Source organism: Psittacula echo (assembly GCF_963264785.1).
Source record: "Psittacula echo genome assembly, chromosome: 1".
Lineage (NCBI taxonomy): Eukaryota > Metazoa > Chordata > Aves > Psittaciformes > Psittacidae > Psittacula > Psittacula echo.
The window spans coordinates 161,634,035-161,649,000 of NC_137735.1; the positions used below are offsets into that span (position 1 = coordinate 161,634,035).

At 45.0% G+C, this 14,966-nt stretch overlaps 1 protein-coding gene across 1 annotated transcript in view; it reads right to left on the bottom strand.

Annotated features, from left to right (window-relative positions):
- EXOC4 (exocyst complex component 4) overlaps positions 1-14,966 on the bottom strand; it is a 397,246-nt gene that overhangs the window by 113,307 nt on the left and 268,973 nt on the right. The window contains exon 11 of the mRNA XM_080623156.1: positions 1,838-2,057. Within this exon, the coding sequence (XP_080479282.1) occupies positions 1,838-2,057 (220 nt within the window). The remainder of the gene's footprint in view (positions 1-1,837; positions 2,058-14,966) is intronic.

Consider the following 14,966-nt stretch of genomic DNA (forward strand, 5'->3'; position numbering starts at 1 on the left):
ACCTTGGCAACGAAACAGCTCAGGGATGCCGTGCTGCTCCAAAACACCATTTTAACTCCTGGAGTTAAATCATGTAAATACACTACTGGCCCCCTTCTAAGGAAGCTGTTCAGTCTAAAGACTTCTGAAAATCTCTGGAACCTAATTTTGCTTTGCCTCTGAAAGAACCATCCCAGACACACGGCACCGAGACAGGTATAGAGTAAATGACCATTAAACCATTCAAAAATCCTAGCAATTTCCCCCAAATAATAACAATAATTATTACTATTATTATACATTATTATAATATACACACATTTTACAGCTATAAGCAAAGATTGAAAGCAGCCAGATAAACCTTGGGAGATGCATGCTACTTCCTAAGAACTTTGTCAATATTATTCATCCCCAAAGAGTGATTTTAGAGACAAGAGAGAATAATTTAAAAGGATTAAAAGAGCTTGACCCAAATCACAGCAAGAGTCAGAGTATGCTCCATCCCTGGTAGTGTTCAAGGCCAGGTTGGACAGAGCCTTGGCTGGCATGGTTTAGTGTGAGGTGTCCCTGCCCATGGCAGGGGGGTTGGAACTGGATGATCTTAAGGTCCTTTCCAACCCAAACCATTCTGTGACTCTATGACTGTGAGCTTATTCCTTTAAGCCCCATGCAACACGTATAACTCAGAATTTGGAGGCAGGCTTCCATACTGTCCAACTACCCATGTATTTGGGATGACAACTGTGCTTGTTGCCATTATCACTACTCCACATTAGAGCTCCAAAAAGCTGTTTTAAAAGAGGCTTCACACCTAAATACTCTAAACTCAAAGCCAAATCTCTCAAATCTCCCTTATCTGCCTGAGGAAGCAATACAGCTGCCTTGCTGCAGCAGCAACACATCAGTCACACATGCTGCACTCGGGAGGCAGCAGACCATATCTTCGCTCCTCCTGGTAGTTTGGCATGTGTATTTAGTCCAATCCCACACCTCTGTGATTTGCAGAACTTCTAAGGAAGCATACATCATTGAAAATAAACCTCTCTGGTAGCTGTTCAACAAAGCTGGTATCAGTTTCTCGTGATGGCTAAAAGGTGCTTTAAGAATGTCATGTGCCAGGCAAGATGCAAAGATGCTGTTAGCTTGACATACGTAGTAAGAGAGATACATCCTCTTGCACAAGCAAAACACCGAGCCTGTGTACACCTACACAGCTGCATACAGAGATCAGAAATGGAAAGACTACACTAGCAGTGACACTGGAATAGATCATAGATGTTGAGACAAGTCTTGTGGGTCATAGCATCCTGGAATCCCAGAATGGTTTGTACTGGAAGGGACCTTAAGGCTCATCCAGTTCCAACCCCCTGTCACAGGCAGGGACACCTTCCACTAGAGCAGCTTGCTCCAAGCCCCTGTGTCCAACCTGGCCTTGAACACTGCCAGGGATGGGGCAGCCACAGCTTCTCTGGGCACCCTGTGCCAGCGCCTCAGCACCCTCACAGGGAAGAGCTTCTGCCTAAGAGCTCATCTCAGTCTCCCCTCGGGCAGGTTAAAGCCATTCCCCTTGGCCTGTCCCTACAGGCCCTTGTCCGAAGCCCCTCTCCAGGTTTCCTGCAGCCCCTTTAGGCACTGGAGCTGCTCTCAGGTCTCCCCTTCAGGATCCTTCTCTTCTCCAGGCTGACCCAGCCCAGCTCTCTCAGCCTGGCTCCAGAGCAGAGCTGCTCCAGCCCTCGCAGCATCTTCCTGCTCTCCTCTGGACCTGCTCAAGCAGGTCCCCATCTTTCCTCATTGGATGCATAGCAAGGTCACGGCTAGACACAGTAAGGGATGCACTGACGGTTCAATCAGGTCCTACCTGCAGAAGAGGCCGCTGCACTCCAAGGATCTTCATGGTATCCGCATTAGCCAGTATTTTCAGGGGATCAGATGCCTTTGTGACACTTTCAATCTCCTTATTGATCTCAGCCAGGACCTGGTTGAGGAAGATGTTCTTGATGTACATGGTGAGGAACTCACGGAGCGGACACTGCTTGCTTGGGCCAAGTTCCATGGCATGTTCTATCTCCTGGATAAATCTGGAAAACAGAAGGGGAAGAATGCAATGCAGATAAAGCATGTAGTTACTCTAAATGTGTTAGTCTTGCCTTTGCCGTTCTTGCATCTCAGTAGCAAGCAACAGCAGTGGGGGAATGAGTATAGACTGCACCAACAAGAGACATGAAGAGTAGGAAAGGTCTATAAGGTAGCCTGCAAAGAATAATGGACAAAATGCCAACAACTGGCGAGACAAAGACTCCACGGCTGGAGAAGAACAGATAGAATGAGGGATTGGAGAAAATCCACAATCCAGCCACAATTCCTATTTATTTATCCAAAAATCACCAATTGCTTTATTTGAGATGTACTGGAAAGATGTCTTTTAAAATAAAACAACTTTAAAAACTTGAGGGTGCCAGAAATCCCTTTGGAAAGGTAAAAGTCCTCCTTGGGTTGGTCACTTGATTCCTGCAGGTAGGTTCCCCACCTCCCATCTCTAATCTGAAGAGCAGTATATTCCAGCTTAAAGCCTAGAGGTAACACTGAGAAAGCAAGGCATGGGTGTTATGCTGATATCATACTGCATTATACATGTCTGTATGATGCTGTATTTTTATTATGTGTTATTGTTTCATCCTAGGATCCCATTCCTGCACATTGAGAATGGCATGTCAATTCCGGGAATATTTTAACACAGGATGTTTGTCATCTCCTCCTGTAAAAGCTTTTTCAGTGATGCCGTTTAACACATAGGAGTTTCTTCTAGAAATTACTTTGCCATTTCTTTAACTTACATCCCAGACAATGAAATTATTCTTCTTTTCAAAGCTGCATGTACCAGGAGCCATAATGAATCACAGAATCCCAGACTGGTTTGGGTTGTGGAAGGGACCTCAAAGCTCCTCCAGTTCCAACCCCTGCCACAGGCAGGGACCCCTTCCACTGGAGCAGCTTGCTCCAAGCCCCTGTGTCCAACCTGGCCTTGAACACTGCCAGGGATGGGGCAGCCACAGCTTCTCTGGGCACCCTGGGCCAGCGCCTCAGCACCCTCACAGGGAAGAGCTTCTGCCTTATATCTAACCTGAACTTCCCCTGTTTCAGTTTGAACCCATCACCCCTTGTCCTATCACTCCAGTCCCTGATGAAGAGTCCCTCTCCAGCATCCTTGTAGCCCCCTTCAGACACTGGAAGCTGCTCTGAGGTCTCCATGCAGCTTCTCTTCTCCAGGCTGAACAGCCCCAATGTGCTCAACCTCCAAACCTCAGTTCTCAGGGAGGTGCTTCAGCCCTTGATGATTCTCACAACCACTTACATTTTAATCTCACTCCTGGAGATGCTGGGATTGGTTTTATTGTTGTTTTACACAGCAGCAGCAGAACCATTTGACCCTGGATCTCCCAGTATATATTACAACATGCTCTGCACCCTGAAAGCCACCTCTTCTTCACTAGGAAAGACTTCTTTTGCCATTGAGACACCTCTAACAGTTCCATTGTGGGTAGCATGTATCAGAGATGGCTCACCACTACCTATTTTCCCAAACAATTCAATGAGGTCTGTTTAATTACCCATAATATTCTACCTCCATGTTCAGCACTCTAGAGGAGGCAGCTTCCCTTCAGAGGGCTGGCTGAAGGGTTCCTGTCAATGTTAGTAGCACGATTTCTTTCAAATCTGAACAATTTACTCCCTAAAGCCATTGACTCCATCAGTCTAGAGTGACACATTTGGGCTGATGCAGCTCTTGCTTCCAAAGGGGAACCCATTCTCTGTTAAGTCTGAAGACTGCAGCTCCGAAAAGAGATGCTGCATGGAGAGAAGTGCAAGGGATGGCAGCTTTATTCCCCGCCTTTCACAGATCAATAATGTGAATCAGCCTCATAAAACAGGGAAACAGCAGAGTCATCTGGGAAGAGAGCAGGGAGACCACCACCAAGCTCATCTCTGAAATAACAGATCCAATATCACCAGCTTCGAGTGACAGCCACTGATATCCTTAAGGGATCACTGTCAAGGTTGATGGGGCCATATTAAACTAACTTGCCGTATCTTTTCATGCCTGCCAATAAATTTGCTACTCTAAGAGCTTATTTACCCAGTGCTTTTGATGCATCAAACTCACAAAAGAATGTGAATTATACCATTGTACCTCCTTCAGTTGGGAAAGGAGGAGCACAGCAGCTTGAATTTGAAACAAGCAACCTTCAATGAAGAGAAGAAAACAATTTTTAACCACTTAAAATCCAGCATGTTCTTAAGATTGCTTAAGCCAACATAAACAGAAGCTAACTTAAGAGAGAGAATGGCCACGTTCAAATGAGCAGCAGACTATTAGAGCTCAGATGTGCTGACCTACAGCAACTCCTTATCCCACAGTAACTTGATGGTGATCCTATGTGTTCCCTACGCCAGAGACTAAATTGCTTGTGTGAGGCCATTGGAAAGGTCAGTGCTAGCAAATGGTGTAATCAGGAATCTTTGTTTCCCGGTATCTAGCATTAATCACCACTTCAGATCTCTTCTAGAAGACTTGTGCCTTGATTTCCAGCAAACTCTACCTTGATTAGAGAACTAAGTCCTGGTGGTTGTTCTAACAGGCTTGAATTTCTTGGCATAGACAACAGTGGTTCACTTAATACTGGTAAGAATCAAAAGTATATCCCTATTTTACTCGATACAAACCATAAAGTAATCACAGATTCTGAGAAAGCTGCGAGACAACAATGACTGTGAGAAGAGATGTTACGAGTGCTCAGCAACACTTGTGAGAAAGAAAAAATGGTCAAGAGCTTAGGAAAGCAGATTTAAACTTGATATCAGTCAAAAGTTATTAAGACTGAAACTGTGCCCAGCATGGAAGACCAGAGGATATGGATGAGAGACCTTAAGTTTGAATGTTCAAGGATAACTCGATTAAATTATAATGGTGATGAAAAATAGACAATTTCTGAAGTCTTCATTTAATCAAAAGATCTCTACCGAAGAAAACGGAAGTAGAGAAAAGGTGAAGAAAAACATAGTGTGGATGGCAGAGCACGACTTAGAGTAAGCAACAGCCCTAAGAGTTCACAGATTCGATATTCCAATGGTGCAAGTACATTACCACTTAGTACAGCCTAAAAGGACAACTGAGATTCAATTTACTATGATCTGCCACGGTTCCGAGATGACCTCACCATGTTTTCAGCAGCTAGGATGAGTCTTCCATCTGCTCTGCAAATGGAGCACTTGAGGCAGCCACTGTGCAGCTCCAACCTTTATCCCACCAGGAGGAAAACCCCACCAAGCACACAATCAGGATGCCCACGAAAGCATCACACGGCTCCAGATACACATGGAAATCAGATTTGCACCAAGAATCCTTCTAGCATATTACACTACAACAGTAATGCTTCCTACATGTTCTGTATTACAAAGATTATTCAGAATGCCATCAAGTAACTGGCTCTCCACAACTGCCTGACAGGAGGATGGGGCCAGGAGGGGCTGGGCTCTGCTCCCAAGGAACAAGGGATGGGACAAGAGGAACCGGCCTCAAGCTGCACCAGGGCAGGTTTAGATGGAGCTGAGGAACAATTCCTGCCCCAAAGGGTGCTCAGGCATTGGCACAGGCTGCCCAGGGCAGGGCTGCAGTCACCGTCCCTGCAAGTGTTCACACACCGTGGAGGCGAGGCCTCAGTGCCATGGGTTAGTGGTGGCCTTGGCAGTGCTGGGGAATGCTTGGACTGGATGAGTCTTTTCCAGCCTCATTGATTCAATGATTCTACAAAGATGTCAAAAAAGGCAATCTGACCCATGGCTATCACAGAGATCAGCGTTTATGTCTCAGTGTGAACCAGTTACATGGTAAGAAACCCCAGTTTGGTCAACGACTTACACAAAATCAAAGGGGAGAAAACTCTGGCATTTGCATAAAGCAGTTAGGTTGGGACACAGCTCTTCAAACTGGTTTTGGATCTATCCACATGTGCATAAATCCATATGACCAAAAAAAACCTCCATCAAAAAACACTGTGATGGTGAAAGGCTTTGTCACTCAGCCCTTTATACCCTACTATTTTCTTTTTACTCTCCAAGGAGGGCAATCTGAGGTACAGCTCACTGCAAAAAGGGGCCATAAAGAAGGCCTTGGAGGAACAGCTTTGATTCACTTTCCATTTGCTTTGATGATTCCACTTGGAAAAGAACCATTCAGTTGTAATTGAGCAGGGTTTCTGAAATAGTATCAACAACTACACTTAAAATCATCTCTCACTGGCACACAAAAAATGGGGAGAAAGCTATAAAGGTAACCATGCCGTGGGGTGTATTCTCTGAATGTGAGAGAATGAGCCATGTGGAATGTTCAGGAAGGAAAATCTCCCTGTTGCTGAGGAATGTTGTGGTTTAAGCCCAGCTTGTAACTTAGAACTGCTCCCAGAGGGATGGGGAGGAGAATCAAAGGAACATAACTCCCTGAGGTTAAGAACAGTCCAGTAACTAAGGTATGACACAAACCCGCTACTGCTCCCATCATTAATAATAATGATAAGGGAAATAACAAGGGGAGAGAATATAAAACTAAAAGGGGAAAGGAAAAACAACAATAAACACCAGTGATGCACAATACAATTCCTCACCACCCTCCGACCGATACCCTGCCCGACCCGAGCAATGATCTGGGCCTTCCAGGTAACTGCTCCCAGTTTCTATCCTGGGCATGACGTGCTGTGCTATGGAATACCTCTTTGGCTAGTTTGGGTCAGGTGTCCTGTCTCTGCTTCCTCCCGGCTTCCCCTCCTCCCTGGCAGAGCATGAGACTCACAAAGTCCTTGATTGGAGTAATCATGACTTAGCAACAAGTGAAAACATCGGTGTTATCAGTGCTGTTCCCAGGCTGTAAGTCAAAACTGCAGCACTGCACCAGCTATTAAGAAGGAGAAAAATGACTGCTACTGCTGAACCTGGGACAGGAATTACACTTATTTAACACGACCACCATGTACGTCTGACCTGCAAAATGCTTCCCCTGAATAAAAATTCAGAGCAAGCTGTATCACAGAATCATAGAATGGTTTGGGTTGGAAAGGACCTTAAGATCATCCAGTTCCAACCCCCCTGCCATGGGCAGGAACACCTCACACTAAACCATGGCACCCAGGACTCCATCCAACCTGGCCTTGAACACTGCCAGGGCTGGGGTATTCGCAACTTCCTTGGGCACCCTGTGCAGAGTTTGGATAATGGTCAGTGTAGATTGTATGAAATCCTAAAAGGGGGATGTCAGTGCTCTGAAAGACACTGTTATGAGATGCGTGGCCAGGATGGAGTTGTTGAAGAGAGCAGTCGGGTCAAAAAAACAGAAATCTGCATCTTATCCTGCATTCAGAACCTGCATTCGCTAAACGATGCATGCGTTTTAACTTGTTTTATCCTCCTTGGAAAGCATTCGAGGTGATTTGCGGCTGCAATTAAGCATTCCCCTTAGACAGAAAAGCGCTTTCAGGAAAATGGAGTATGTGTTTGGAAATGACAGTCATTTGGATTAGAAAAGGCAAAAAGAAAGACAAACCATTTCAGCAAATTTAATTCATTCCAACTCACAACTTCATCGTCTCTGAGGCCTGTCTTACCTAGGCTAATAAAACCCATAAAGCCTAAAAAGGCTTCACGGATTGATACAGAAACCTACAGCTCTCACCTTCCCAGGGCTTTTTGCTGTCTTCTTGTTATCAAATGTCTTCTAAGGTATCATTAAAAGAAGCTGAAGACGTGTCACTGCAAGTGCATAACAACTACTCTGTTCTTAATGATGATGGTAATATTATCTGAAATCCCCTCCTCAAACAAAAGAATGACAGAAAATAACCATAAAATATTCCGCAACCTCATTAAGAAAATTTTTACAGACATTCAGCCCAAATTTACATTTGAGCTCGTTTCATTTTTGTATGATCCTGAACTGTTCTTTTCTCTCTTAGTCAGAAAACATCCAAGTACCTGGAATGAACCTTACACAAAGCAAGGAAACACTAAAGAAACAGCAGAAAGCCTTTGAACTGGATAGTGGTCACTGACAGAGCGGCAAATCCCAAACTGGCTGTTCAGACTCAAGGAAATTAGAGAGAATATACCCAAGACAATAGGTTCTTGAAGGTTTGAAGACACGTTTAAACTAAGAGACACACCTGGAAGACCTCAGACTGCCCATTCCCCATCTATAAAGCCTTCCCACCTCAACAGTGGGTGTTTTGGGAGAGAGCCAGCAGAAGGGACAGCCACAGATGATGTTCTCCTGACCAAGCTGCTCGATAACCAACAAGGGACAGCTCTGAGTCTTCGTTTATCACCCTTGTGATAGCAGGGCTGAGCAAAGTGGCTATTTCAGCAACTATGTGCCACCAAACTGGTATATATTTCAGTATATTCACTTCACATAGAATCACAGAATCATAGAATAGTCAGGGTTAGAAAGGACCTTAAGACCATCTAGCTCAGTCTCATTGGATTAAACCTACTTCTTGTCCATCCTCTAACTCCTTCCTCCTCTGCCAAAGTGAGACTCAGCGATGCTCCCATACCCAGAAGTAGTGACCATTACACATGGGCAAATCACAATAAATACAGTTAAAGCTAAAAAATTCACTACAGCACAGACCACAGAGAGTTTGTCACTGGATGATTCTACACCTCTACTCTGCTCTTGTGAGACCCCCCCTGCAGTCCTGATCCAGCTCTGGGGCAGCAGCACAAGAGGGACGTGGAGCTGTTGGAGCGAGTGCAGAGGAGGCCATGGAGATGCTGCGAGGGCTGGAGCAGCTCTGCTCTGGAGCCAGGCTGAGAGAGCTGGGCTGGGTCAGCCTGGAGAAGAGAAGGCTCCTGAAGGGGAGACCTGAGAGCAGCTCCAGTGCCTAAAGGGGCTGCAGGAAACCTGGAGAGGGGCTTTGGACAAGGGCCTGTAGGGACAGGACAAGGGGAATGGCTTTAACCTGCCCGAGGGGAGACTGAGATGAGCTCTTAGGCAGAAGCTCTTCCCTGTGAGGGTGCTGAGGCGCTGGCACAGGGCGCCCAGAGAAGCTGTGGCTGCCCCATCCCTGGCAGTGTTCAAGGCCAGGTTGGACACAGGGGCTTGGAGCAAGCTGCTCTAGTGGAAGGTGTCCCTGCCCGTGGCAGGGGTTGGAACTGGGTGAGCTTTGAGGTTCCTTCCAACCCAAACCATTCTGGGATTCTATGATTCCATGAATACCAATCAAATAGCTACTAAAGTAACAGAAAGCTCATTATTTTGCATAGAAACTTGACTACAGAGAATTATTTTGGGTACATTACCAGTTACCCCTGGATTGATGTTTCACTGAGGAGCACGCTGCTGATAAATATTGTGCCTGTATGCAAGATCACAGAGCTGCTTTTGTATGAAATCAGTCCAAAGGGAGCTCTATGCAGCGGGCAACAGCAGAAATAAAAGTTTCAGCTCTTCTCTAGGTGACCCAAAACGTGATTAAAACTGTAATTACCATAAAAAAGTGCAAACAGCTCTGGGACACTCAATGGAGATTTAGCTACACTAAGTGCATTTAAAGTTGTAGAAAAATCAGACAAAACCCTAGTAAATAGGCAAAACCCCATTGATTTTCTGCTATTTTTAAATATTACACAGGGTAGAAAACACCCAGGAAGGTAATTTCAATGGAAAATAACTACTGTTAACAGAAAACACCAAATCTGGGGCAGTTTGCACTAAAATAGTAAGGTTTCAGCTTAACAGGAGTAACTGGCAGTAGCAGCCAGACTGGTGTCTGCAACGCCAAGCTGTGTTGATGGGTTATTTCAGGCAAATGGCCAGATCCTACTGTCAGTCCCCATCACTTCAGTCCCTCCCTTATACAAACAGAAATCCCCAATGAAAACCAGCTCAACTACTTGATATAGCTCTTTCCGTTACTGTAAAGGCTTCTGAGTACGTCCCCACCGAGCTGACAGCTTTAACACTGGAAGATGAAAGCATCCAGAACTTCTATTTTTTAACAGCAGCTAAAAAAAAATAGGAGCTTTGAAGAATTGATTTCTGTGTTGTAGCCGCTCAACCATGAGATTGAGGTAAGAAAGACTTCCTTCCCATGCAGGTGTAATAGAAAAGTATTTCATTGCCTCTGAGGTGCTACAAACAGCACATACACTCAGAAAAACATCAAACTATAATTTAGCTCTCTTCTTGTGCTAAAAATACTGCTCATTTAATGCTCACCTATCACCTTAAACCCACAACTTTCTGACTTTGTGCAGGTATCTTAGGGCAGACAAGGTGCAGTTTCTTCTGATGTCTCCAGAGGGGAATATTGGCTTGTATTTGGACCACAGGATGTAGAGCCAGAACTAAGCAGTAAAGCCTCATAATGTGTAGAAATGCTTGTATCATACCCTACAGCCCCGATGTCCCTCACTGAGCCAGACCCATGAGCAGCAGCAGAATCACAGTGGATTTTTGTTGGGGAGGTCAAACCTTGGTGGCAAATTTTAATGTGCTAATTCCAGTCTTTTCAAGTGCACGATTTGCACAGCACCTCACGTTTCCATCCCTCTCCTCCTGGCCTCAAAACGGCTTTCACTTGCTTTTGGGGTTGTTGTTGCTGCTGCACTGGTGGTTGGGCTGATGCTCGCATCTCACGGTCTCCCTCCTCTCATGTCTTGCAAGGGCATGAGCGAGCTTCATGAAGCAGCTGCATTTCCATCTGCTGCCAAACCTCAGCTAACAGCCAGGCACGATCTTTCCAAAGGTGGTAAATGTGAAGGAGGAGCAGCCTGGAGTTTTGTGACCCTTGTGGTGAAGCTGAGTTTCAAAAGGAACAAACCGGCAAAATGCCTTTCACAACACAGTCCTGGGCAAACCATGGCAAACCTTGTACAGACCACTGAAATGGGGCTGTAGTTACTTCAGACTGTGTTACTTCAGAAATAGAACCTGGGCAGATTTTAAGCCTAGTTGTAAATGTGCAAAGGCATCAGCCTGCAGAGTGAAAACCTAATCCATTGGCCTGTGAAGTTACAGCAGTGAAAATCTAACTCCATTCCTCTTCTCTCTCTAGGCACCGTTCTTGTGAAGATGTTATTTCCCTTTCTGCAGATGAAACAGAGCAATTAAATCTGCAAACAGCATTTATACATCTGGCAGGCCCACAAGCAGCTCCCTCTGCGAGCAGACATGGTACAGCTGCCTCTTAGAAGGCAAAGGCAGAGTAACTCAAGCGTGAATCACATCAGCTCGTTCTGTTAATGAGGATGCACCTGAAACGCGCATCAAGAGTGCTACAGGGAAAGCAGCAGAAGCCGGAGCTGCAGCAGCAGTCACTGTTTTAGGGACTTACACCCCTCTCAAAGAGCTTTGCCTGTGATGCAAACTGGTCTGCTTTAGACCACGGTGGCATCTCTGTGTGGTATGGAGAGATGATCGCCATGGCTGAGTTACGGTTTATCAGCCAAGCTGTGATAAGTGACTGGACATGTCTTTATCCCTGTTGTGACCTGGAAGCAAAGTGTGACCCGTGGCTTATTTGGCATCCAGAAAGGGCCAGGAACATGTGGTTGGCAGGCACCAAGTCACTGTCGCTTGTTGCAAATGTACACCCAGATGCAGGATTCACTGTCAGTTTTCTCCTGACATCATCCTGTCCTGATGCTTGATGGCCCTTGATCTGCTTTCTGATTATTTGCAATAATAATATTGCAATAATATATATAATAATATAGAATATATAATTATATATATAATATTTAATATATTATATTATATATATTATATATATTATATATATATAATATATATTATATATTATATATATTATATATATAAATATATAATATATATATTATATATTATATATATAATTATATATTCTATATTATTATATATATTATATATAATAAATATAATAATAATAAAAAATAACAATAAGCAAGAATCCTATCTATGGGTGAAAACATGGACGGGATGTGGCTGAACTGTGATGTGACTTTCATCACCAAACTAAAACACACCCCAACAAGCACATTTTAAGCATTAGAAGCATTTATCAAGCATGAGAAGGCAATACTTACTAACACTGAGTAAAGAGAAGACTTGACTGTCTTCTACAACCAACATACAGCTGGTGTTCGGCCTCTTCATTTCCTTCTCCACTTCCAGCCCATAAAAATACCGGAGGGACCTGGGGCTTTGGAGCAATTTATTTATCCTACCAGGTGTTCATCTCACCAGAACAATCTATAAACTCAAACCAGCTCCCTGAGTGCCCCTTGGTATGTTGTGGAGAACAGTGGCTTTGGTCCATGTAGCACAGTGTGGGATGTTAAAGCAAGGTAGTGACTGTGGCTCCTTGCAAGAGCCACTCCTTGGTGCTGGCCATTCAACCCTCTATGGCAGACAAATTCCATTTGCTCCACATCTTTTAGATCAAGCCTGAAAAACCAGAGCTTTATTCTGATCCTAAAGACCCTGTGCAGCATAGTCAGAATCACCAATCAACTGGGTTGGAAAAGCCCTTTAAGCTCATCCAGTCCAACTGTTCCCAGCACTGCCAAGGCCACCACTAACCCATGGCACTGAGGCCTCGTCTCCACGGTGTGTGAACACTTGCAGGGACGGTGACTGCAGCCCTGCCCTGGGCAGCCTGTGCCAATGCCTGAGCACCCTTTGGGGCAGGAATTGTTCCTCAGCTCCATCTAAACCTGCCCTGGTGCAGCTTGAGGCCGGTTCCTCTTGTCCCATCCCTTGTTCCTTGGGAGCAGAGCCCAGCCCCTCCTGGCTCCTGCAGTTGCTGCTCCCCAACACAAGGCTGCATTTCGGCGCAGCTGTGTGCATACCTATATGCACCAGTGCATTAAGCAGTGTCCTGTCAGCCCAACCTACACAGACGTTTTTGAGAGCTGACTTCCACTTCTATTCTTCTCACCCCCTGCAGACTCCTAACTACACTATGAGGCCTCCGAGTTCATTTTGAGAACAAATATAAAGCAGCTTTATTCCCTATATGCTGTGAACCTCCTTTTAATCCTTTTGAGCAGGTACATGTTCTTTACAACGTGAACCTGGAAGCAGAAAACCTCTGGGAAAATGTTTTTCTCTCTCCTTAATTTATTGAGGAACTTTCACAGGTTATTTGGAGAAGAGAAGCTGCGTGGAGACCTCAGAGCAGCTTCCAGTGTCTGAAGGGGGCTACAAGGATGCTGGAGAGGGGCTCTTCATCAGGGACTGTAGCGACAGGACAAGGGGTGATGGGTTCAAACTGAAACAGGGGAAGTTCAGGTTGGAGATAAGGCAGAAGCTCTTCCCTGTGAGGGTGCTGAGGCGCTGGCACAGGGTGCCCAGAGAAGCTGTGGCTGCCCCATCCCTGGCAGTGTTCAAGGCCAGGTTGGACACAGGGGCTTGGAGCAAGCTGCTCTAGTGGAAGGTGTCCCTGCCCATGGCAGGGGTTGGAACTGGAGGAGCTTTAAGGTCCTTTCCAGCACAAACCAGTCTGGGATTCAGGTATAAAGTCTCAGTTTTCCCACTATTACAACAAGGAATGAATACCTGCAAAGGAAGAGATCCTCAACAGTGCAGAAGGCTGCAGTATCATTAAGATGCCAACAAACCCCAACTGTGCACATCCATATAAAGAGGAAAATGTGACATACTGCACCTCCAGTGAATGGGGACAGCAGAGCTGTGATGTGTAGCTCAGCAGTGGCGGCAACATGCTTCACCTTCAGCCTGAAACACAGCTTTGATGAGCTGCTACTTCATCATTTGTCAACGAAATTAAACTAATTCAATGTGCTTTAAGTTTCTGCAGAACTGAGCAAACAGCTCCTACAACCAGCTATCCCTTTGCTCTTCCCAAGCTGCACCAGCAAGTCTCTCCATTACAGTCCCTGAAACCGTAACTTTCTAGCCCAAAACCAGCTCTACGTTGAGCACAGCTTGCCAGCTGCCTCAAAGTCACAAGATTGCTTCATGATGGAGATGATAATCCAAGATGACCACTGAACTAAATCACCCAGCGTCGATCCATTTGTAATTTAAATCCAATCCCGCAGAAGGCAGAAGATAAATGCACAAACCATGGCCAATCAATCTCTCTCCATAGAACTTCTGCAATGCATTTATTTTAGCTGAACCCGGGGCATGTGTGTGCTTAGAGGCACTTTCTGCTCACGAGACGAAGTCAAACCTGTAGGATCCCACTGCTGCTTCCGTTTCAAGCTTACTATCAAAGTAACGGCAAAGCTTTACTTCCCATGACACTACAACAGGGAGCATTATTTCACTACTACTGATGTGTTAGGCACGGTACAAGGCAGAAAATACATAAAGCCTTGCTTAAAAAGCATTATGTAAACTCTAAATGAATTCCTGCCCATCACATAGAAATATTGTGGGGTTTCATTCGATGTGTGTAGAACACTTTAGCATCAGGGATCGATAGAGATGTTAACAGAACCATCACATAATGTCATCCTATTACACCAAGTGATCTGAAATATGAAGTTCACCAACTTGAGCTTTCCGTATTATTGACTCCTATTTCCTTTATTGCCGTATTACATTCAGCTTGTTGACCACCACTGAAATGCAATGATAACACCCCCCTCCCAAACTTCACATTCCCTCCTGAGCCCAATAGCTTTGTAAAAATTAACTTATGATTCAGATTATTTTTCAATCTGATCTGGTGGCACATTCTTCGTGCTCAAACCCCACCGCTCTCAATCTGGCCCCTGTAAAAAGGAACATATGCTGACTATAAATCTTTAAAATGGCTCTATTAATAGAGTAGCTGTGCTGAACAGCTTTCTAAATGGGCACTATCTTTATGCAAACTGTGCTTTATTAGATCGCAGGATAATGATGGGTAATTTCAATGCAGGGATGGCTTTGGAGTGGATGGTAACGAGGAACAACTTGGACGGGCCAGAGGTTTCAAAGCCCA